This window comes from Xyrauchen texanus, chromosome 9 (genome assembly GCF_025860055.1).
Source record: "Xyrauchen texanus isolate HMW12.3.18 chromosome 9, RBS_HiC_50CHRs, whole genome shotgun sequence".
NCBI lineage: Eukaryota > Metazoa > Chordata > Actinopteri > Cypriniformes > Catostomidae > Xyrauchen > Xyrauchen texanus.
In genome coordinates this window covers 14,329,647-14,354,885 of record NC_068284.1, presented here as the reverse complement: position 1 = coordinate 14,354,885, position 25,239 = coordinate 14,329,647, and the positions used below count along the sequence as shown (strand labels likewise).

General features: G+C 36.2%; 2 protein-coding genes across 3 annotated transcripts; one reads left to right on the top strand and one right to left on the bottom strand.

The window, feature by feature from the left end:
• The first annotated feature begins 1,773 nt into the window (after positions 1-1,773).
• Positions 1,774-9,462, top strand: LOC127649322 (thioredoxin domain-containing protein 12-like). Of its 2 annotated transcripts, XR_007971280.1 has the most exons (8): positions 1,774-1,948; positions 2,443-2,503; positions 2,609-2,661; positions 2,747-2,820; positions 7,027-7,096; positions 7,244-7,327; positions 8,360-8,604; positions 8,702-9,462. XR_007971280.1 is itself a non-coding variant. In XM_052134376.1 (7 exons), exons 1-7 carry the CDS (start codon positions 1,846-1,848, stop codon positions 8,437-8,439), a joined length of 525 nt encoding a protein of 174 aa, XP_051990336.1. In that variant the 5' UTR covers positions 1,774-1,845; the 3' UTR covers positions 8,440-9,312. The 2 variants fall into 2 exon arrangements, 1 of the variants encoding a protein (XP_051990336.1); XM_052134376.1 differs by having other exon boundaries at positions 8,360-9,312.
• A 491-nt stretch (positions 9,463-9,953) lies between these two features.
• LOC127649315 (PDZ domain-containing protein GIPC1-like) lies at positions 9,954-23,847 on the bottom strand. The gene is made up of 6 exons (XM_052134368.1): positions 23,342-23,847; positions 14,629-14,814; positions 12,018-12,198; positions 11,302-11,420; positions 11,142-11,223; positions 9,954-10,929 (listed from the first exon to the last, which is right to left on the bottom strand). Exons 1-6 carry the CDS (start codon positions 23,612-23,614, stop codon positions 10,778-10,780), a joined length of 993 nt encoding a protein of 330 aa, XP_051990328.1. The 5' UTR covers positions 23,615-23,847; the 3' UTR covers positions 9,954-10,777.
• Between the last annotated feature and the right edge of the window lie 1,392 nt (positions 23,848-25,239).

The window sequence follows — 25,239 nt, the reverse complement described above, 5'->3', positions numbered from 1 at the left end:
AGATATATTATACTCATAAGAATTTCCGGGGGTGCCAATAACTGTGGCCAACGTGTTTTGGAGAATTTTACTTAATTATGAAATGTCGAATAAAGGTTCGAATTTTGTTAATATTTTGAATGAAAGATCAAAAGGATAAACAATAAAGACATATTTTTCACAGCGTTAATTGCTCTTATTTACCAAGGGTGCCAATATTTTTGGCCACAACTGTAGGTGTTAAGGTTATCAGTGACGTGCGGTGATGTCTTAAAGAGGCTAGGCACTGAGTTATGAAAGCCAGATTACCTGATTTATTGTTTAAGCTAATAATACGTAATAACAGTGAACGTTACGCACAAGCGCGACATATCAAGAAATGTACAAATCAGGATGTATATAGTGTACTCTCTCTCTCTCTCACGCACACACACACACAAGCGTGTAAACAGTGAACGTTACGCACAAGCGCGGCATATCAAGAAATGTACAAATCAGGATGTATATAGTGTACTCTCTCTCTCTCGCTCTCTCTCTCACGCACACACACACACACACAAGCGCACAGCCACATCAGTTTGAAATGATCGGATAATTTTTGGGCCCTTTTGCTGTACTAGTCCATCTAAGGCTGGCGTAGACCTCCCTCTTGCAATTAACTCCTATTTGGAATTAAAATCGAGCTTGGAAAAATTTCTTAATTCCGTGATTACAGCCGGTGCTGTCATTTTGATTTTGGCGGGGATTAGGCATGTAGGCTACGCTAGCTGTGATGTAATGACGTCAGCTACGCAAATGTCCAGGAATATCTTGATTTTAATTGGTCCATGTCTGATACGGAACGGAGATGATTACGGGCATAACATATTTACGTCAAAAGGCACAGCAGATTTGTGCTTTTTGCCGTACGTGTTAAAGAATACAGGATCGAAGTGCGCATGCGCAACATGGGATTTCCGCTTGTCGTCTGCAATGAATGGACCGTAAAAGCAACTGCTTATTCTACCATTTGTTTTTAGTTGATTATGCGTAACTGCTACATTTGTCATCATAACGTCTAAACAATTGGAATAACACACATATTGCATATATAAATCACAAGAATAAAAAGTAAAAATATAAATACAAGTTTATTATTTAATAAACATTTTATTTTTTAATTTTGGCAGGGTAGGCAGTGCCTAGTTTGCCTACCCAGACCGCACGTCAATGAAGGTTATGTGAAATGAAATGACTGTATATATGCCTATTCACAATTTTCCTGAGCAACAACTGGGCAGCGCCATGATGATTCTAATTGCCTGTTATCTATTTCTGGTCTCGAGACGGCAAGTAAAAACTGCCAAAATGAGCGATCCAGAGAAGACCAACAACCATTGATTGAAGTGTTCCTTGGTGTAAAATTGAATTTCAGGCTCAACTTGGATGGAGCAGTGTTGTGTGGATCCTTCTGTTTCTTTTCTTTTCATTTACAGAGCCAGGGCTGTGTACAAATACTAGATTTTTCCAGCCCACCCACAGAACGGACAGCTAGCAGAATGTGAGGAGACATTTGCTGAATTTGACAAAAAGTGTATTAGATTAGAATTTCTGAGTTCAATTTTAAACATGACATTACCCGCTAAGAATATAAGCGGACGCCTGTGAAAACACTGGAGACCGGATATTAAAAACAGTCGAATCGTGGAACATTTCCACGTTCAGGAAAAAGGTGGATAAATACAACTTCTGAACAGCTTCTAGTTCTTACTAGGCAGCACAAAACAAAGTGACGCAGCTGACGATGCATGACGACACCCCTTTAAATGGGGGAGGATTTAGGATCCTGTATCTAGTTTGCGTCGCGCCAGGCTAACGACCGTCGGAATGAAAATGCCGTCTTCTTTACGTAACATCGCGCTGATTTCAATTGTACCGTTTTTTCTTGCATCGTATTTTGGAGAGGTGTCAGCTGAAGGGGATGGACGAGGTAAATACATTTACCTTATCGTCTAAATAATTCCAAACAAAGCTAGCTGTGACTAGACTAGACTACCGGCATCTGACCCAGGAAGTGGATCTAAAGTCATGTAGCCTAGACTTACCAAAACGCGTTTATTTAATAACGGTGTGTGTATATGAACTGACGATCTTACCCAATTTATTACCGAACAAGTGAAATTAGCACGTTTATGCATATGGGGAACTCATCTGAGCGGCTTAGTTTTCTGTTTGCTGCTGTGATTATCAATGAATCATAAAGGATCAAATGGCAGTGGCATATAAGGCATTGCTCCACAATGATGTTGAATGATCAAGTTAGCTCTGTCAATTCGGATTAAATGGTGGTATGAGCTCTCTGCTCTTGGATCTCTTTGTCCTGTGCTTGAATATCGGTGGCTTGTCCTAACAGGCACACTTGTGCCCAATCTGATGTGTTGATAATATGTTAAAGATCTTGTATGTTTGTGTGTAAAAATATAGGGTTTGGTGACCACATTCACTGGCGGAGCCTTGAGGATGGGAAGAAGGAGGCTGAAGCAAGGTGCACATGAACTCAAGTCCATTTCATTTTCATCTGATATTATGGGCTATTTAGTATCTTATCCTTTATCCTTGTGTTTTGCTTTAACTGCGACTTTCTTTCCAGTGGACTGCCTCTGATGGTGATTATTCACAAGACTTGGTGTGGTGCATGTAAAGGTATGATGCTAAAATGCGCTGGAATATCAGTCATAAGGTTTGTCATGTTTATGGCACATTTTATTTGTTAAACTTTTTACTTAAGCACTGAAGCCCAAGTTTGCTGAATCGAAAGAGATCTCGGAGTTGGCCCACAACTTTATCCTGGTTAACTTGGAGGTAAGGAATATTGCCTTTTTTATACATTCACTTGCCTCTTACAGAAATGCATATTGTAGTTTATGCATCAACATGTATTCATGTATGAGTCACTGGCGAATAAAGTTGTCCGAGGTGATAAAAATGAGAAGTCTTTAAAGCTGCACTTTGTAAATTTGTGCTCTCTAGCAATATCTGTGGTTGAACACTTTTACAGTGGATATAAAAAGTCTACACACCCCTGTTTAAAATGGCAGGTTTTTGTGATGTAAAAGAATGAGACAAAGATAATGTCAATTTTTTTTCCGCTTTTAATGTGACGTATAATGTGATCAATTGAAAAACAAACTGAAATCTTCGTGGGGGAAAAGTTTAAAAACCTTACAATAACCTGGTTGCATAAGTGTGCACACCCTCTTATAACTGGTGATGTGGCTGTGTTCCAAATTAACCAATCACATTCAAACTCATGTTAAATAGAAGTCATTACACACCTGCCATCATTTAAAGTGACTGATTAATCACAAATAAAGTTCAGCTGTTCTAGTAGGATTTGACATTTTAGTTGCATCTCAGAGCAAAAGCCATGGTCCGCAGAGATCTTCCAAAGCATCAGAGGGATCTCATTGTTGAAAGATATCAGTCAGGAGAAGGGTACAAAAGAATTTCCAAAGCATTAGATATACCATGGAACACAGTGAAGACAGTCATCAAGTGGCAAAAATATGGAACAACAGAGACATTACCAAGAACTGGACGTCCCTCCAAAATTGATGAAAAGAGAAGAAAACTGGTCAGGGAGGCTTCCAAGAGGCCTACAGTAACATTAAAGGAACTGCAGGAATTTCTGTCAAGTACTGGCTGTGTGCTACATGTGACAACAATCTCCCATATTCTTCATATGAATGGGCTATGAGGTAGGGTGGCAAGACGGAAGCCTTTTCTTACAAAGAAAAACATCCAAGCCTAGCTGAAGTTTGCAAAAACAAACATCAAGTCTCCCAAAAGCATGTGGGAAAATGTGTTATGGTCTGATGAAACCAAGGTTGAACTTTTTGGCCATAATTCCAAAAGGTATGTTTGATGAAGAGGAAATTCACCTTCCAGCATGACAACGACCCAAAGCACACATCCAAATCCACAAAAGCATGGCTTCACCAGGAGAAGATTAACGTTTTGGAATGGCCCAGCCAGAGCCCAGACCTGAAACCAATTGAACATCTGTGGGGTGATCTGAAGAGGGCTGTTCACAGGAGATCAGAACTCGCAATCTGACAGATTTGGAGCCCTTTTGCAAAAAAGAGTGGGCAAATATTGCCACGACAAGATGTGTCATGCTAATAGACTCCTACCCAAAAAGACTGAGTGCTGTAATAAAATCAAAAGGTGCTTCAACAAAGTATTAGTTGAAGGGTGTGCACACTTATGCAACCAGGTTATTGTGAGGTTTTTTCCACAAAGATTTCAGTTTGTTTTTCAGTTGAATTGTTCACGTTATATGTCACATTAAAGGTGGAAAAAGTTCTGACATGATTTATCTTTGTCTCATTCCTTTACATCACAAAAATCTGGTATTTTAACAGGTGTGTGTAGACGTTTTATATCCACTGTACGTGAGTAATGTTTCTGTGCTGCTCTTCCGGCGGATCATTCTCATGATTTTACGCTTATAACGCTTTTCTGACACTGCACTCAAAGTGCTTTTTACATAGAGAACAGGGGACTCAATCACCTCCAGTTACCAGTATATTTTAATATAATTATTGCAGCATTTTATCTTCAAATAAAGGGGTCATGACATGAGGAATCAAATTGTCCTTGATCTTTTGACATATGAGATTATTTTACTATAAAAACATTCTGTAAGTTTCAGAACTGAAAACTTCCTTAACAGAAAAAGAGCATTCATTTAAACCAAGCTGCAAAAACTGCTCGTTTTGAATTCGTGGAACTTGTGATGTTACAAGGACCAAATACATCTGCATATGCAGTGCCTATTTTCTGACATTGCACTCTTGGCCCTGCCATGTGCATGTCTGGATTAAAATGTGGATGTCACAGTAACTTCCCCCCAAACATGGATAAATCCCAATCGGTTAACACGAGTAATGTTCGACTCATAAAAGCATGACAAGCAATATAAGCTTCAACAACCCTACCAGAAAACATATCCAAGCATTATAACAGATAAACATCCATGCAGTCTGCAGCGTGTGTGACTGTCTGAAGTTCGACTGTTTCTCCAGCCGAACACGACAGCAGGTTCTTTCCTGTTTACAGACATGACGTAATAACGTAAGGATGAATATCATAAGCCTGTGATTTCGTGCCAAATCCGACCTGACTGCTCAAAATCTAAATGTTTGTAGGCATATTGTAGTGAATCGGGTAAGGACATTATTTTGGACACTTAAAAAAAAAAAAAAATATATATATATATATATATATGTACTCTATCAATAATGGCAATTTGTTAATTTTTAACCAAAAAAATCTTACATATTGCAGCTTTAAAATTTTGTTTAAGACACACTTGTAAAGTAAAAATTGTATAATTTGTGTCCAACTTCAAGTAGGGCTTGGTATTGATACATGTGTTCTGAATCCAATTCACAAGCTTTCAATTACATTTTCATTTTGCTACAGATTCATATGGGTATATTTATAAAGTTCCTTTTGCTTGCATATGAAAGAAATTCTCTCCCAGCTAATGCTGTTATACAGGGGACTTTGCCCTGATAGCACACATACATCTACCACATGTCTGTTTGATGTGTCTACATCTAGAAGGTGTATTTTTTTTTATATTGTTTGCTCATATGCCTGTAAGAGGTTTCTCTCGGATGTCAATAAGACATTCAGCAGATGTCTTTTGATATGTTTATGATTTCGAGCAAATGTGAATTAGATTGTGATGCTTTCCAGATAAAAAGATCTAAAACAGACATCTGATATCTACGTGTGCTATTTGGGTGATTTAATGACTTTAATTAATTGAATGTGGTGTAACCATCAAGTAAAAGGTATTAAAGTATGTTCCTTGTGCCTTGAATACACAAATGTAAACAACTTAATCATTTCAAAAAAAATTTGATCACATTTCTCATTGACATGTCAAACTACCCAAATACATTGAATGTGGGACATTTTATAGGAGCCATATATACTTCACGTACACGCTGCATCTAATTCAATAGTTGCCACCAATAGTTGACAATAGTTGTCTCATGACAACTCGTAATTATTCGTACGAGATGAAATCGTAAGATATTGTATGACTCGGCTTGAATGAAAATGTGCGCCTTTTATTCCTATACAGACCAACCAAAATACAGGAATACAATTTTCAAATTTATGAAAGAAAACATCAGTGGACAAATTTGGTTATTAATTCCATTTTTATTTGGGCAATACAAATGTGCTTCCATCTTCTCGTTCCAAACCTCAAAGTTATTTTCCTATTAAAATTATGGTTGGTTAGGGGTTTAATTTAGGGAAAATCTTTTTTTCATTGACTCGTGTTTTTTGTACTTTTTTTTTGCCATATACTTTTTATAATGACTTGTCATGTGACCAGTTTGTTTGGCTCATGTACTTAATAGTGAAAATCCTATACTGTACAAAGTTCGGTGTAACACAGTTAAAGGATGGGCAAGGAGGCGGCGAGAACCGGCTTGTCAACATAAATAATATTTAATTAAACTCAAACCAAAAGCATAAACAAACACACACATGACGGACATGCCCGTAATTCTCTCTCTCTCTCGAACCATTGTCACTGGCCACCTTTATCCGATATTCCGACCCGGCCCCGCCCCCCTCCGCTCCACATTCGGTTATTTACATTTAAATCTGAGTAGTGTGTACAGAACCAAACTGAACAACTAGTTTTTAGTGCAAACAAATTGTGTTTTAACGAATTGGCAAATTTTGATACTAAATTTCAAAGTCTTTCTCCTCCCTATTGTGATTGTAACCATACATTACAATTTAAAATTGTTTTCCTGATGTTCATTTGTGTCTGCTCACTACTTTTCAAAAATACCTAACATGAAATGGGTTGTTTTCATCTTGTTTAAAGTTAAATTGTTAAAAGCTCTCTGCGCTTGAAAAAGACGTCTAACTCCTAATATTTTGCTCTGTGCCATACTAATGTTTACGATGTGAATGTATCACATATGCTGTTTTGTTTTATGGCATTTTCTCCCATGTCCCATCTGGCTATAGGATGAAGAGGAGCCAAAAGATGAGAGCTTCAGTCCAGATGGCGGTTACATTCCTAGAATACTTTTTCTTGGTAGGTCATAGAAATAAACAAATCGTCTAAGCAAATGTGCAATAGTGTGAACATGTATTGTTGTTTCAACCTTTGCATAGGAAATTATTCGTTGTACTTGATATTTCAGAGTTTGGTGTAGATGCAAATATATTTGTTTTCTGGTAGATCCCACTGGTAATGTCCACTCTGAAATCACAAACAAGAATGGGAATCCCAACTACAAGTACTTTTACAGCAATGCAGATCAAGGTAAGAAATAATATTATATAAGGGAATAAGAAGCTTAAAGTAAAATTTGATGTTCCTAATTCCTTTCAGTCTGTCAAATAATGTCAAATTTTTTTTTTGACATTATTTGGAAAAACGGTACAATTGAAATCAGCGCGATGTTACGATATATGGGAAAGAAAATAAGTAAATCTGAATTTACGTTCATTTTTGTGGTTTCCCTTTTGTTTATTTTTGTATTTACCCCTTTTCTTTTATATACTTGTTCATTTGTAGTGTTTTTTTTATATATATATATATTTGGTTTATTATTTGTGTAGTTGCTCATTATCTTTATCCTTTTTGTAGTTGCCCCTTTTTTACTTTTATTATTTTGCAGTAGTCCCTTTTTTTTGTTGTATTTGTTTTTTATATTTGTCCCTTTTTTAGCTTTTTTTATTTTTGTAGTTGCCCCTTTTACCAAAACAATTGTTTACAAAAAAGGGACATGCAAAATAATAAATGAATCAAGGGGTGATTACAAAAAAGAAAAAAAGGGACAAATACAAAATAAGTCACCTCTTTTTATTAATTAATTATTTTTTTTTTGGTGTTTGACCCATTTTATTTTTTCACTTTATTATTGTAGTTGCCCCTTTTGTAACTTAAGTACTTCACATTTCCATATTGGTCTTTTTAAGAGTTTGACATCTGTCTCAAATCTGAATATCATACACAAGTAAACATATACAGTGTGCTGTATTGTCTTTAGTTGTGTTTGAATGTACTCCTTTTGGCCCATGAACTATGTGGCTTTGGCTATATAGTGAATGCATCCAAATGACATTGCATAGTCTGTTCTAAAGCTTGGATTTGCTAAACAAAGTTTTGGGTCTGCGAAAAAAATTCCAAATTTAAGACAAATCCAGAAATGGATGTCTTGTGGTATAGACTTGTTCCTAGAATTGCATCAATGCTAAACCTTCTAGTTTAGTGTAGCTAAAAATTATTCTGTGAAATCACGTCATCCAAGTGACCTGTGTTGCATTGACCCCCTGTCTCTACCATGTGCAGTTGTGACTAGCATGAAGGAAGCTCAAGAGAAGCTGACTGGTAATGCCTTCAGGACGGCTCACATTGGAGATGAACTGTAAGAAGGTTAACATGGAAAGATCTCAGCCAATACACTAATTCATTCCACTGGCCACACTAGATTCATCTCCAACCTCAACTTCTGTCATTTCATTTGAACTACTGTGGCACAAGATTAGCTTCAAAAGTGAAGGAATTCAGAATGCATCTACAATGTACTTTTCAAGGTATCACAGGCTTATCACTTTGAGAACCAAAGCATACTTTGTCCATTTCACATAAAGGGTGCTAACGTTTTTTTTTCTGCTTTTCAAACATTTACAGCTTACAAGTTATATTCTTCAGGTTGAAAACCTAATAACATGGTATAGACCCTGAACTGCGTCCACAAGGCACATTAAGAAACGCCCCAAACACACCAATAAAGCAATTCCATGTGCTTCCAAGCCTTATCTTGCAAGCTGCAGTGCAACAGATCTAGTTAGCCATTTTGGAGGCCTTATAATACACAAACTTTACCTGCTTCGAAACCAAGCATTGGGTTAGGTTTTTATGAGCTCAGCAGTCCTGCTATGTTAAGATTCAAAATGTTAACTATTTCTTAACTTGTATTTAGTCCTCAATATATGGAGTTGCTTTTTGGTTTTTAAAGACACATTTTTACTATAGACCTGTGAATGAAAACCTTTTAATGTAAACTGGAATTTCTTGTTTTTCATAATTTGTTTCTTCTTTTTGGATTGAGGGAATTGTCGTTGCCATACTGTATTTTTTACCAATATTTAAAACAAGACAAATAAAGTTGATACAAAATATTGTATGGTTATTTCAGTGTTAGCTGAAAGCTAACAACACTGTAGACATGCCTACAGTTGTATCGGTCACTGGGTCCCCACAGTCATGAAAACCATTTTTTATTTACTTTTTCTAGACCTGAAAAATAATGTCAATTTTATATAGTTATGCTCCGCACTAATATATTTTATTGCTTGAAATTGCTTTTTGCGAAGACAATCTAAAAATAAAGTACATTTATTTGAAAGTCATGAAAATTATTTGGTGTAAAGGTGTGGGGACCCTGTAGTGACAAATGACAAAGAAAATTTGTTTTTTGGATAAAAAGAAAACTCCCAAAACAGCAAATACCTTCACACGTTTTATAGCCTACTTATTGGGCCCAGCCGAGAGGACCCATTTTAAGAGAAAGTTACAGCTCTGCTCCAGGTCTAATTAAATTATACAACTGATCTAACAATAATGTGTCACACACTTAAACTGGCTGACAGAGCTACTGAAGTAAGCTAAATGCTTAATGATTTGTGATACAGTAGGGGGCAGTCATTATCCAGTTATTATAAGCTGTAAAGAGTAAAACTTCACTCCTACTGTTAACAGTGGACCTTTTGCTACAAGAATTTTGTGCCCTTTATAAGAACAATGAGATGTTAAGCATAATTATTCTCAAATGATTTGACTACAACTCAAAGTCTGTATTGTGGCTTGAATTATATATGGCAATCTTGGATGATGCCTTAATTACTTCTAATAATAAACAGTAATGCAGGACTGGAAGGGTAACAGTTTATTTTATCACAGTGAATTATCAGGTTCACTGGTCATTTAATGCATCTTTTTTCCACCTTTAATGTGGAAAAATGGGCAAAGAAAAAAAAAAAACATGTTATTTGAGCACATTGTTCATACAAAATTCAATTGACAATGCAACAGTCAAGGCACAAAACAAATACAAAGTGATCCCTTATGGATTGTACAATAAAGTCATAACATTAAAATCAACGTGGTATTATTAAATTGTGTCTGTCTGGTTGGCACTGTCTTAAGGTAAAATGAAAACTTGAAACAATGCTTTTAATGTTTTTATTTTTGTATATTCCAAATGAATTGACTTTAAATCTGATGACACTTTCCAACAGAGCATCCAACACAAAAAATAATCGGCAATTAAAAGTATTTGACTGTCAAAATCTGACCACTTTATTAAACATATAAATTAAAAGATCTAAATATATTTCTAAAAAGACAATTGTGTATATCAATAATTCTATACAAAATAATATTCAAGAGTGTTTCAAACATCACACTTTCCCTTGGCTTGTGTTAAATATGATACACTCCCTGCTCCACTTATAAATGCTACCCATGGAAATAAACTCTAAATTCGCCTCCTGATAGGCCAAAACCTTGTGCCTGAATGCACTCAGGATGGAAAATAGAGCGGAGCTTTTTGTTTTTTCTGTAAAAACATTATCGTCAATCACATAAATTCAAATGTTCAGTACACCAGCTATAAACTGCATGACTATAAACAGCATCCCCATCATTTTAGCTCAGTTTTTAAATGCTGTGTGTGGTGGGATGGTCGTGCCGTGTACTGGTGTTTTAAAACCGTCCCTGTTTGGCATCACCAATGGCTCCCCAAACATCAAACACAAACTCATCAGGGAAGGCAAAGTCACCAAGTGCCTGGTCCAGAGCCATGGCAAACTCATCAGGGTTATTCTTGTCTCTGCCCACCTCCACCATTGTTGCCGCTGTGCAGGAATGAGAAGGACATCAAATACTGTTGTTCTATACACTCATGCTAGCAGTATCTGCAAATGCAAGTAACCCCCCCCCCCCCTCCTGCAATAAAGGGACTTAGTCTGAGCCATGCAACTATTTCAGCCTAATGTAATCTCTAGCTTAACTTTAATCGATTTATGGTCTAACGTTTATGACTTCATGCACACTACAGAACTCTTACCTAATTCTGTGTCTCGAATGCCCATGTAACTTTCCAGAAGGTCATCTACTTTCTTCACAGCTTTCTCTTCAAACTCTGTGGGCTGTGTGGAGTAATAGAAAGGCATTAGATACACTATCAACTATTAGAGTATCAGTGATCTTGATGCTAATACTTTTACCATCTCCTCGACTGTTGCAGGACCCTTGGAGCGCATTCGGAGAGTTTCTCTGCCTGTGCCTACTCGGTTGTCTCCAGAGGCTTTGGCTCCACTTCCCCTTGACCTTGGTTCAAGCATCTCTGCCAAATGAAATAGGAATTTACTTCAAACAAATGCACATTAAATCTACAAAATAACTTTTATTAGGTCACATGGTGAAGTTGTATGGTGGCCCCAAGTAGTATTTTTGTTGTATGACTTTGCATTAGCAAAACAAGTGCACAAACATCAAGCAAGTGCAATTTATTTGAAAGTAAAAAAAATAAATAAAAAAAATTCACACTTTAAGCAAAACGTTTAAAAAAAAAAAAAAAAAAAAGATTATTAGGAAAATTTTAATTGGACCCCATTCACTTCCACTGTAACCCAGATTTAGCTTTTTTTTTTTTTTAAGAGTGGAAAGTTCAAATACAATTTTGTGGGAACCAATATGCCACATGATGTCGATTGAGTTTAACTTATATTGAACCCAGAATATTCCTTTAAGAGTCCAAAAGGTCTTTTGGGGGCAAGTCTATCAAATCACAGAAAGCAATTTCAGTAATCAAGGCACAGATTTTTGTACATGCATGACATGAAAATATAATCGGAACTACCTGTGTAACAACTGTCAAATACATTCAGATTTAGAATATCCTGACAGAATTATTGGCCCAACAAGAATAAACAAGACAAACCGAAGGCTTTCATGGGCTCCACCAGTTTGAGGGTGAAGGACTGGTTTTTAGGCAGCTCCTTCAGCATTCGTGCTACCTCAAAGTGCCGCATGCCAACAATGTTCTTTCCGTTAATGCACTCGATATGATCTCCTACACAGATCACCTTCACCCCGTCCACCACACTGCCCTCCTTGATCCTCTGCCAGCAACAAAACACAAAACAGAGGCTGGTAAAACAGAAGTATGTGACAGATGGTAAATTAACTGTGGTTTGAACTAGTTAAATAACTATATTTGTTAACCCTTTAAACTCCGATTGGATGGCCGAGAAAGTCTTGACCAACACAAAATATGTATAATTTTAAAGCTTAGAAGTTGTACTTTACAATGCATGTAGGCATTACGACCAAAACTGAACAAATGCTTTGAACACTTCTAGACAAATCAGAAGTGTTCCGTTTTGATAAATTATATAAAAACTGAACTGTACATAATATCTTCATTGGTAAAAACATCAAACAGATCATATACCCATGTGTCATATGCTTTTGGAAAGCTCTCAAAGAATACAAACAGCTATATTTTTACTCCAAAAAAAAATATAGCAAGTAATAGCCAAGTACAGGTCTTTGACATACATATTATATGAAAACAGGTGTTTTCACATATAACTTCATGAAAAATAAACAGAATATAAAATATCACATAACATTACTAGTTTACTATTATAAGAGCCGATTGTCTTTAAAACGAGCCCTCACACGACATACTCAGATTATTCGATAATCCACACAAAGTACAATGTGCACGCAGCACATAATTAGCTATCTGGCTAAAAACATATTAGCTTTCCTGAATCAGATGATGTCATTGGAAATTATGTAGTATGTTGTCCAGCATCATGAAATGTTAAACCAATCATATTAGGATTCACATTGCTGCAACCAGAGGTGGAAGTCATCCAAATATGGGCAGAGAGGATTGTTCACCCCAAATACATATGGCCACCAGGAAATGGTGGCAAGTACACAATACAGACTCAGTGATGGCTCAAATGACCGAAAGGAACTGAATGAGATCTTGTTACTTATGCCTGCATACTTGGAGAGACAGCATACATTTATTCATTGTTGCATGTGTAATGTACAAAGTATGTACAATTATTATGTTTTATTTGTTCAGAGAAGCTTTTGGAAAAATTTTTGGACACTAGGATAAATTATATTTGTAATGATATAACTTTTGATTGCTTTGTCATATCAACACAAACGTTTATTCACAGATGACATGATTGGGAACAAAACATAGTTTTTTTTTAGCTACCTTATTTACACCCTGAGTATATATCATGTAAAATATTAAATATAAGAAAAAATAATTAAAAAAAATAAAAGTTGTGTGCACGATTTTTCTACAGTTTCTTGGACAGAGTCTCATAATTAATCATGTAAAAACAAATTAAACAATTGACCATCTTTGTGTATTTTTTGTAGTTATAAGCCTTTCATTTTGGGCATGCTACTGAAACAGGAAATCTTTAAAAACACATTCAGAGCTAAAAGGGTTGAAATAAATATTAGTTATGTCAGTGTTAAAAAAAATAAATCACATTTGTCACATGCTCAATTGCATGAAATGTGAAATATGAACAGGAAGGCTTCTTACTGTAGCTGTGCCATTGTGAATAATGTAAGTATTTGAAAAATAACATATGTTGACATTCTAGGATCACCAATTATTTTAAAAAACAAAGTAGCAATTGAACAAATCTGTTTCTCAAATCAATGTTTAGTAAGCAAAATTTGTAATAAAAGATTTAGAGGCCACATTTACATTTATGTTGTTTGAAAATGCATTTATTTTGCAACGTTTACCCCTCTAATCCACAACAAAATGCAGTGTTCCTCCTTTTGAAAATGCTCTCCATTACCACATACTTGGACGAAAAACAATGATGTTATTAAACTGAAAATGGTATTGTCAAATGAAAATGCACTGATTTTGCTATGTTTATGCCTCTCATCTACTGAAACTTTCTAAAACAATCTCGAGAACCACATACAGTAATTTGGATAACAATGACAGTAGGAAACTGAGAACGTAGGTTTTAAACTTAGGACACATCAACACTAATTTGTTTGCGCCTCTTATGCACACTACAGTTGCGTTTGCCTCTGCATAAAATGGAGCGTTTCAAAAACTTTGGAAAAAAATGACATTTGGAAACTGAAAACTACGTTGTTAAACTTGTGGACACAAGTTCAAAATATACAAATTTAATGTTCTGAGTAGAACAATATGACAGTGTTTCCCAATCTTCTTTGGTCTTGTATGTCCACAGCCACTTCTAAATAATACTTGGTTGATTATTATTATTAGCTTGGCCAAACAAATCCAACATCAAACATAAAAAGGTAAACAGTGCTTTTATTTGTACACTTATATGTACATTGTGCAAGGTTATAAAATACTTTCCAGGCACTAGATTTGCTTACTTTCAAAAAATGCAAATCATCATTGTATTTGGGCAGTACATGTACAACAACAAGCTGTGTTCACTGTACTACAAAAGGGCCTCCATCCTTTAATAACACCCTGCTCTAGAATAAATGGGGCATTGTGAGTGTACCTTTATAAAGGCGAATCCAGCTCCATTGTCTGTGATGGTGAGTCCAAGTGCCTCCTCTGCTTTGTGCACATCCACCTCCTTTTTGATCCCTTTAATGTGAGCGAAGATGAAGTCCTCCAGTCCTATCTGTCCTCCCAGAAGCTTCTCCATATCAATTTTGTGGGTGTTGAGTGTGCAAAACAGGATCTGTTTAGTACAACATAGAGAAAGGAGATTCAGCTACAGTGAGTGACGTAAAATTCTTCATTATTTTAAAACTTCTATCACTCCCTACATGATTTACTGTAACTTTCCAGTAGCAAGACAATAGTCAATTTCAATACAAGTAGAGTTTTGTTAAAGATAGCACAATATTCCATAATCAAATAACAATCAAAACCCTTGTAGGAATTTCTGTTAATCCAGTAGGATCTTATTGAATTCTTGTAGGATTCTCTTGGATCCAATTAGGATTGGTTCCTTCAGTAAGGATTGCTTTACACACTGAATAAAAGGAAAAGAAGCTCTATTGAAGATACTAAACCAGTACACTTGAAATCAACTGAATACATTTAAGTTTGAGATGAGAACATAATTGTATTGCATAAAGTCCAAGTGATATTCAACACAGTCATCAAAAAGTCATATGATCACTTTGCTATGAAAAGTTCAAATGGATTCAGACTTGAAAATGATAGTGTTCACTCAATGTGATTTTTTACTGCTTGCTCAATTTATTTAAAATGAGATGATGCAACACAATTCTTTAGCATTTGGTCTCAACTTAATCTCATTGTGTATAATCCTATGTTCACTTAATCCAGTTGCGTTGGTACTATGTGAATAATATTGCATCAATGTATTGTTGAAACTGGACAGTGGATTTCCAGTTCCCAGCATGCTTTGCATGGGACTTGATAGATAGAGTCCATAACACATAACATTCACTACACAATGATTTTGAGTAGAGCCTATATTTTAATTTCATACCAAAAAAACTAATTTTCACCAATGTCGACAATTTCATGAAATGAATCCAACAACAACAAGTTCAGTGCAGCTTCCTTTGGGATTTTTGACTGACTAGGAATTGCATTTTGTTTATTAGATATTTTAATAGCTAATCTGAAAATACTTTCAGCTGCCAAGACGTACGCTCAGCTATTTAACACATCTTACCATATTTAAATCCATAGCACAATTCACTGCATAGAATTTCACAGTGCACAGATTAAGCGTGGTCTAATAAAGAATGTGTTCCTTTTGGAAAAAAGAAAAAAAGAAAATGCTTTTACTCTGGTGTGTAAGTCAATGGCATAATAGTCAAATGTATTAGAAACAGAATCTCCTACACTGCTCATAAGGTAGATTTTCAATGTTGTACTGACTGATGTCATTAATGATGCCTTACGTAATACTAAAAGTAATATTTAAAGAATAGTTTACCCAAAAATGACAATTCTCTCTTAATTTACTCATCCTTATACGGTTTTAAACTTCTTCTGCGGAACACAAGATATTTTGATGAAGATATGTGAATATACAGTATATCCATACAATGCATGTCAATGGGGTCCAACACTTTCAAGCTCCAAAAAGGACATAAACGCAGCATAAAACTAATCCATACAACTCTAGTGGAGTAATCCATGTCTTCTGAAGTGATACGATTGGTTTTGGGTGTGAGAACAGATCAAAATGAATCTGCAAGTCGTGATCATAATTTGAAGTTCGAAGTAGTCCATAATCCATAAAGGTATGGGTTACCTTTATGCTGCCTTTATGTCCTTTTTGGAGCTTGAACTTGTTGAACCCCATTGACTTACATTGTTGGATATATTTACATCATATCTCCATCAAAATATCTTATACGAGTTTAAGATTCATTATGAGAGAATTATCATTTTTGGGTGATCTATTCCTATAAACATATTTTGAACCATCTAATAACAGTGGTCAGTGTCATTTGTTTTGTTGACATCCAAATGAAGGTGGCTGGATGTTCATACCCTCATATCAAAGGTCAACAAAGCCATGTATATAAGGTCACACTGGTGTCAATCATCTAAAAATCTGGCATCATGTCTGTCATTGTGACTTCCTGGCAGCAATAGGGAAACACGATACCGGGAAATGTGATACCTGGTCACATGTGACACCAGATTTAAGGTTCATGGTGGATAAACTTGGCCAATGAAAGCTTAATGCAGAATATTCTGCTAGAGCAGAACTGGTAGAGCATAGCACTTAAAAGTAAAATTCCCAGCAAACATACAGTATATACAGCTACAAATATATTTCCTGAAGTCGATTTAAAGTGTGTATCAAATGCATGCAATGTAAATACCTCTATTTAAGCCTATTCTACCCACACAGGACTACAACACAAGAACAAGTTAGAAATGACCATCGCATTTCACTTTTTCCATTATAATTAGATTCATTTTAAACAGACAATCATGTGCTTAACCTTCTGTTGAGACAGATTATTACAACACACTTTCTAGATTCTGACAACCTTTGGACGCAATTTGGAGAGAAATTCCAAAGAACAAAAAAAAAACAATCAGCCCGTATCAGCTCTTTATAACGACCTTTGGTGGTGTAGACACTCCAACAAAGAAGACTTGTTTTCCCCTCCTTTTGTGCACTACAGGCACTTTGGACACACATCAGCTGACATGCGTACAAGACCGCTGCCCTGGTTACCAGAGCATATCAAAAGGCCCAGGATTAAGGGGGAGCTTTCGTAGGGACTAGGGGGAGGAGAGGGCTGTTGCCTGCTAGATGGCAAGCTTTGCTCTGCCATGGCCGGCTGAGAGGCGGATTCTTGCCTTATCTCTCTTGTGGGCGGATTCACAGACACCTACTCAGCATTACCAAGGTTGCAGCTGACATCATGCTTCCTCTTACACTCGGCACGTTTGTAGAGCCACAGGACTTCCTAGGCAGCCATGCTCTCTTGTGCTGAAGTGCCCGCCCACACTCTATGAGAAAAACCTTCTGGAACTGACAAATATCTCACCTACATTACAGGGCACACCCACAGAATGAGGCAAGGATTTCAACAGTCCGGCCTTACAGAATTACATTCCTCAGAACAGCAGGAAATGAAATGAGCAGATAAAGACTTTAAGTGATAGTTTGTCCAAAACTGAAGATCATGTCATTATTTACTTACTTTATGTTGTTCCAAACCCACATGTCTCTCTTTCTTCCATGGAACACAAAAGGAGATGTAAGCCCTTTTGTCCTTTTTTGAGCTTGACAGACTTTCCACTTGTATTGCATGGCAAATACACCCTGTAAAGACTTTTTAAAAATTCACCTTTTGTGTTCCACGGAAGAAAGAAGGTCATATGGATTTTGACAAGAAGGTATGAAGAGTAAATAATGACAGAATTCAAATATTTGGGTGAACGATCAACTTGGCCACAAACAATCCTTACCAGGAATTCCAGGACACCAATATAAGATGTTGTTTCACACTTGAATTTCCATGACTTTTTACAGTTGTTAAATTGTGATTATAGGATAAAGATGTTTAATCTTTCAAATTCAGACAGATAACTAAATTCAATGCACTGCTGCCACACAATTGGCTGATTAAATAAGCACATGAATAAGTAGGTGTACAGTTGTAGTGGTCGGTGAGTGTATATACACCAGCTGTATCAAGTTAAATGTAGTTTGCAACTTAAAGCTCTACCCTTCTGTTGGTTTCTTCTCTGAACAGCTGTGCATTGCCTATACAGGTGGAGCTGCAGCTACTGCCCCCTACTGACTGAGACTCGTAAAAACAGAGGTGCTCTATTGTTAGGAAAACTCCTTATAATGGCGTCTTGATTAATTGCGTTCATTTTGTAATGCATTGGATTGTTTTTATATATAATGAATCCTTAGTATATTCATAATAGAAATTTTGGAGATTACATAAATGTCCTGTTTTTCTGACCATGGGAACCATGTACAGTGAGTTAACAACTCTAAGGAAATAAAGTGGATTGTGGAGGAAATCTACATACCACAATGTTTTTTTTTAATGGATAGCCTGCTGCAAAGAACATATTAGACCATATTTACATTTTCGTCCTGGTCCAGGCTCGGTTGGTGCTAGTCTAGCTGATGGACCAATATTACAAAGCTGTTCACCAGCTAAATCAACCTGCATGATCTGATTCTGTTAAAGAAAGTTGGCCAAGAAAGTCTTGCTGGTTTAGTTAATTAAGATTAACATAAAAAAAGTAAAAATGCTGAAGCAGCCACATTTAATACCACATGAACGTGTTTGTTGATGGAAAGAATGAAGTAAAGGGAACAATCAAATCATTCATTACAACAACTGACTAACTGACTGGCTTAAATATTACGGTGTAAATCCATTCACAACAGCAAAATAAGGCTCATAAACATTTTTTCAGATGTAACCATTAACGCCAAGGAGGTATTTAAAGGAATAGTTCATCCAAAACATTTTAAGTTCTTCTGAACATGACTGTTTACAGGTGCACTCAGTATTTTTTTCCTCATAAAAAAGGTTTCTCCTAAAGACATGAATTGTAATTTTGAAATATATTTAAATCACGAGCACACATTAAAATGAAGACTCAAGTCATTTCAGTAATCTTATAAAAGCAGTTTTATTCTACATGGAGAGGGTCTGCACATGGGGGCTGCCATGTTAGAATCACATGACCAGCCGAATACTACTCGCTTAATCTCAGTAACACCTTAGAATTGGATACTTTCACTCATGAGTTAAATTAATCATGGCTAACTGTGAATTGTGAATTTCTACAGTGGCATCTGTAACTGAAAACTAGTGTGATTAAAACAATTACTGAGTGCACCTTTTAGGTCCTATAATGACATGTACAAAACAAAATAATGGTTATACCATGAAAACCATCTTCCATTCGGATGAAAAAAATATTCTGAGTACACAGATGAAGTCTAAAGTTACAACACAACCCTACAAACAAGTTTTAATGAAGGCACGACTCATATTGTGTCTTGTTTTAACATTCCATTCAGCTGACAAAATCAAGTTCATACTTGAATGACATGTTTCAAGATTGATAAATTATATTCCCATAATAACACTGTTCTCAGTGTGGGTAACAAGTATTAGCATTACATGACAAGCAGCTAAATGTCAAAACTCTGCTTCTACATGAATGCCCCAAGTCTGAGGTGAAAATTGCCAATGAAATGCCTTGAGACTGGTAAATACTGAACTGAATGGTTTATGAAAAATCCTTTACATGCTGCACTTTGGAAGTAATAGTCAATACTTTACATTCCCAAAGAGCTTACCTATAACAGTGTGCATGAATGGCACCAAAATTCACACAGTATACTGTAGAATAATCAGTAGAAAAATGATAAAAGAAGAAAACATTTTAATTTGTGTTAAGATAATGAGCCATTTTAGAACCTTTAAGAATTTGCATTCTGATATTCTTTTCATGATTAAATCTCATTTATGTAATGGATCCATGTTAAAACTATCCTGTCCAGATGCAATTATTTTAATTAAAATCATAAATTCAAGGAAGTACATAAAATACTAATATGACGGTTAAATACTGTACAAGCATTACTGACAATGGGAGGGTGGTGAATTATTGTTATGAAAATAATTTCACAAGCTAAAATAGGCTTCATTCTCTTTTTGCAAAAGCGAATTTCTTGTTTTCTTCTATTGATTTTGGGTTGAAATATAAACAAACATGTTTTTGACAGGAGATTCACCCTATTAGACTAAACAATATATAATTGCATGCCTTATCAGCAAATGATTCAATTATTTAATTCCTGGTAAATGATTACCAGACTAGAATTTAGTGTTTAGTTCGATTGTTGTTGGTTACACGAGAAGTAATATGGGTGATGTTGTCTATGAAGCAATGAAGGAATCTAGGTTGTACATATTACTTCTATACTGTAGTTTACAAGTACTGTAGATGGTACACAGAGATATCCTGTGTGTGTCAGTCACACTGGATGATTCTGATAGACAGAATCTGTGATTAATAGAAGTCTATCTAGCATTTTAAAAGAGAGAGAGAAAAAAAAAAAGATTCCTACTATCACTGTTGTACCAATGACAGAATATAAACCCAACCACTGACCACTGATTTGATTTAACACAAATAAAATTACTCAAATATCAATGATTCCATCCTGAACTGCTTTATTCAATCTTAAAAGGATAATTCAACGAAAAATGAAAATTCTGACATCATTTATTCACCCTGATGTGGTTTCAAACCTTGAATTTTTTCTTTCTTCTTTCAATGGAACATCAAAGGATACTTTAGACAAAATGATAGCCTGATTCACCATTCACTTGCTTGCAATTGATAAAAAGATGCAATGAAAGTGAATGGTAACTGAGTCATGAGGGATGGCATGAGGGTGAGTAAATTATGACAGAATTTTCATTTTAGGGGAGTTATCCCTTTAGAGCTAACTGGATGGGCTGTAGAACCCATTACATTTAAAACTGTCTACGTTCGGACCCATGCCATAATTGGTCTTTCCGCACTTTTGGAATCGTTAATATGGCCCTGCGTTTTAACATAATTGGCATTAAAAAAACTGCAGATAGGGCACTTACAAAAGGCTATTGAATAAGTATTAACAAGGACTTCAAAGAGGATATCTGTTGTGGTCACACACTACACCCGCTCTTTGTAATCAGAACAGGCCAGACAATTATTTTCTGTTTACAAGACCCTGAATGGATTAAAACAGCTATTCTTTTCTGATTATCAGTCAGTTTATGTTTCTATTTCTTCCAGTAAACTGACTGGATACCAAGGTCATTTGGCAAGGTGTTGCATGTATTCAATGATTCAAAGACTATACTAGCCTGCAATGAGGACACAACAAACTACTGCCCCTAAATTACCCACTACCAAATCCTACAAAAATAGAAAGCAAAACTGGATGTTAAACAGAGACCTGCATTTAAATACTAAACAAATGACTTGTTGTCTTCACAAATGGACACTTAGAGTAGTCACCTAGATGAACATGTGCAAAAGAGCTTAAATGCCCTGATAATAAACAGACTTTGACCAGATAAGTCCTGTGAAATAACTTATGAAGCCTTACAATGTATTGTTTGCCCGCATTAAACCACTTTAATTGGTGTGAAAACTTCAGCCTGCCAGACACTTGACTGTCTCATTGAGTCTCTTTGTCACATTAATTTTGCAAAGGATGGTAATGAATGTTGTACAAGCACACGTTAAAACATTAACAGAGGGCACTCTAACCAGATCAACATTGCCTTTTTAACAGGACCAACTTAATTTGATCAAAGTCAACATGGTGAGGATTTGAATGCAGCAAAAACATGTAATTTGCTTGCGTAATTTTAATATACCAAATAATCCATAATAGTTAACAGCTGTCAAATTACTGCTAAAGATCTAGAAGACAATTATGTTTACAACATTGCTAAAAAAAATCCATAATCCATTAATGATAGAACCATCTAAGAAATAATCACTGAACAGTATATGTAAGGGTAACGAATCGCTGCATGGTATTCACTCGTCTGTGTGCCCTCCATCCCTGGGGAGGCCTAAGCAGTTTATCATCATGTGTTAGGGCTTTGCCCAATGCACAGGATGTGAGGGACTTCCTCTGAGGACCTGCACTGTTCCTATACCATCCCACCATTCGTCCTCAGGCCTGAACCACCCTTGCACATAAACAAATAATTAGAGGTGGATTTATAAGAAAATGATCGCAGCCGCTATGGGTGGTTACCATTAACCTTCTTTGTGAAATTTAAACTTCTTTTAGTCAAATAAAACTTTTAAATGGGATTACCCCGTACTGTTTCATTGAATATTAAACAAGAATTTAGAAATAAATAATCAGTAGAATGGGCGACCACCATCGAACTTCTGTCAAATTCATGGGGGGAGAGGGGGTGCTGTGGGTGTCCTAAAGCCTCCATCAGAAAACATTTAAATGAGACATTCATTGAATATTATACAACAATTTATAAAGATTTTTTTTATTATTGCCATACCTAGATAGATTTACCCATATACATGTAAAGCTATACCTTTAAATCTTTGACACAACACTGAATAATTTTTGGATTGGATTGTACTGTACCCCCATATTTTCAAAATAGGACCTATGCTAGGACACTTTCAATACTCAAATGTGGACTAACTGATTCTGTGAGGGACCAGACAACAAACTGATTAAAGCTGTGAGGAACAACACACTGTGGATAGGCTGTAAACACCACAGACGTGAAATATTCATATTAGTTAGCAAACGATATGGATTTATCAAATGACTTATTCTAAACAATTATCTATATCTATATCTTCAAACTATATCTTCAATTATGGTAATACCATGAAATAAACAAAACGAAGCAGGTGTCTCTACAAACAGTAGGCTACTAGCTGAAAGTTACTACCAGAACTCATTTCTAATTGATAAACAATGTTTGAAAAAGTCAACTAATGTTTGAAACATATGATAATTTTAGGGATTTTCATGTCAGTTCCCTGTCCACAGACAGTCGCACCTTATGCAAACACTAAGCCACTATACCAATGCTTTTCATTTGCAACTTCGTTTGTGTATTTTTTTCTGACTCACTGCCTACCTGCGTATTGACGCAAGCCCACATAATTTATTCATCGAGATTTTGAATCTATGAATTTTAAAATAATTGACATTTGAGATTTACCTCATCCTGATTTAGGTTAAACGCTTCTGCCATTTTGTTGTACAGCTCTTTGACGTTCGTGAAGCCCTCGATTCTGCCCGTGGGGCTCCCGTGGGCGAGCTGCGTGTGAAACACCAATTTCGGTCGCAGGCTGGCAGGTGGCGGTGGAAGACCGCCACCGTTCACGGTGGACTTCCCGGCACCTCCACCTGAGTGTGCGCCGACCTCCTCATTTTCAACCAAGTTCGAGCTTTCCCTTGACTTGTTTTTCTTTTTCCTGAGTCCCAAAGGCATGCTTGCTCCTCCTGTAAATCCGTGAGGGGATTATTAAAACACACGGAAACCGGACAGCTAGAGCATTGGAAGAAGAAATTAAACCTGCTGAATATTCTTTGAGCTCGGTGTGCCCGTTTCCTCTCTTCGAAAGCGACCCAGAGAGCGGAAACGGTGGTATGCAACAGGTAGATTGAATCTACTGTAAACTCTTTAGTCGTTGGTGCGCAAACAATGGGCAACTCTATTGGCGAATGCGGGCGCGCGCTCTGGGAAGGAGTCGCTTACGGTGTGTTGTGACGTCATCCAGAGACTCATTTACCTGGCTCAGGTGCCCATTGATTATATTTTAAACTCAAAAGCAGAATGACCTAAAACATGCGCCTGAACAAAATAGATACGACCTAATGATATAGATTATATTATATTATTAATACATTCTAATACACACTGCTGTAGATATACCAAAACTGATGGATTTCATAACAGTGATGGGCGTGTTCCCACAGCCGAGTCATCACAGAAACTACAGCTACTATAATGAGGAAGATCAGTAGGCCTTCTTTCAACACTCACCACGTTTACATGCACTTAAAAAACGTTTTGTTTTCTCCAGGGTTTTGCTGAAAGCAGTGCTCTTAAACGTCTTGTAAACAAGAACGCCGATTTCCTTACGGCAATTAAGGGATGAAGAGAAAGCGGTTGAACACATCTAGGTTTCTCTTGGAGATAGCAGCTTATTGTGGTCATGTAAATGCATAAGTGGTGTTCTGATTGGTGTTTGAAGAGTGCACCTGCATGGAACAGATTGGGATAACAATGGAACCCAACAACATGTCAACCCAGCGGAAAGAATTGACATTTCTGCCATTACAGTGGGAAAATCACATACACATTAACTATACCCGTTTTACACACAAATGTAAAATATGACTGTACACTTATGTGCTGTACACTGGGGGAATCCCAGAGTTTTATGTAAGCGGGATACCCCCACATAGTAATTCATCTGCAGGTTGGATAGTAAGTTAAGGAAACAAACACAGCAACAATTCTAGAATATCTGGAAATAAAGCAAATCAATAGAAAGTAAAATAGTGAAGTCTTCCACAGATTCCATGTATGTTTACACAAGCATTGTGGGAAAATTATGTTGATGTGGAGAAATTGGCTTACTGACGAGCCACACCGCTTAAACTGTGCATGTAAATGGAAACTCATACAAAATCATGCTGATTTTCTGTGTGACAATGGTGAATTATCAGTATCCTATATGCATGTACACATATTAAACATGCATATTCAAGGTGACACTGTTGATTCAGTGATTGACTTGATTTACATTTAACATTGCTAGCTGACAGAAGCAGCAATTGGGTGTACTATACTGAAATTATGTAAATTGTGCATCTATTTAGACTCAAAACGTTCCTGAGAAAATAATTATGTATATTTTATGTGATACGTGTAGCTCAATGTTTTTGACTGCCAGTTGCGTCTCATGAAAATGTATGAATGCTGTTCTAGATTTGTTGCGTTATGTCCTTGATATATGAAAAATAAAACATCAAAATATATTTTATTATATTCTTTTCTAATTACTAGTTACTTTACATTTTACACAATATGGACATTTTTTAGATCAA

Bases quoted from the DNA above. Each gene is read 5' to 3' on its own strand.
- LOC127649315 (XM_052134368.1), bottom strand. From the start codon at position 23,614: ATGCCTTTGGGACTCAGGAAAAAGAAAAACAAGTCAAGGGAAAGCTCG. The intron at 14,815-23,341 runs GTAAATCTCAAA...TGTACTAAACAG, and splicing joins TTAACCTAAATCAGGATGAG to ATCCTGTTTTGCACACTCAA. The intron at 12,199-14,628 runs GTACACTCACAA...TGTTGCTGGCAG, and splicing joins CTGGATTCGCCTTTATAAAG to AGGATCAAGGAGGGCAGTGT.
- LOC127649322 (XM_052134376.1), top strand. From the start codon at position 1,846: ATGAAAATGCCGTCTTCTTTACGTAACATCGCGCTGATTTCAATTGTA. The intron at 2,504-2,608 runs GTGCACATGAAC...CTTTCTTTCCAG, and splicing joins AAGAAGGAGGCTGAAGCAAG to TGGACTGCCTCTGATGGTGA. The intron at 2,821-7,026 runs GTAAGGAATATT...ATCTGGCTATAG, and splicing joins TTATCCTGGTTAACTTGGAG to GATGAAGAGGAGCCAAAAGA.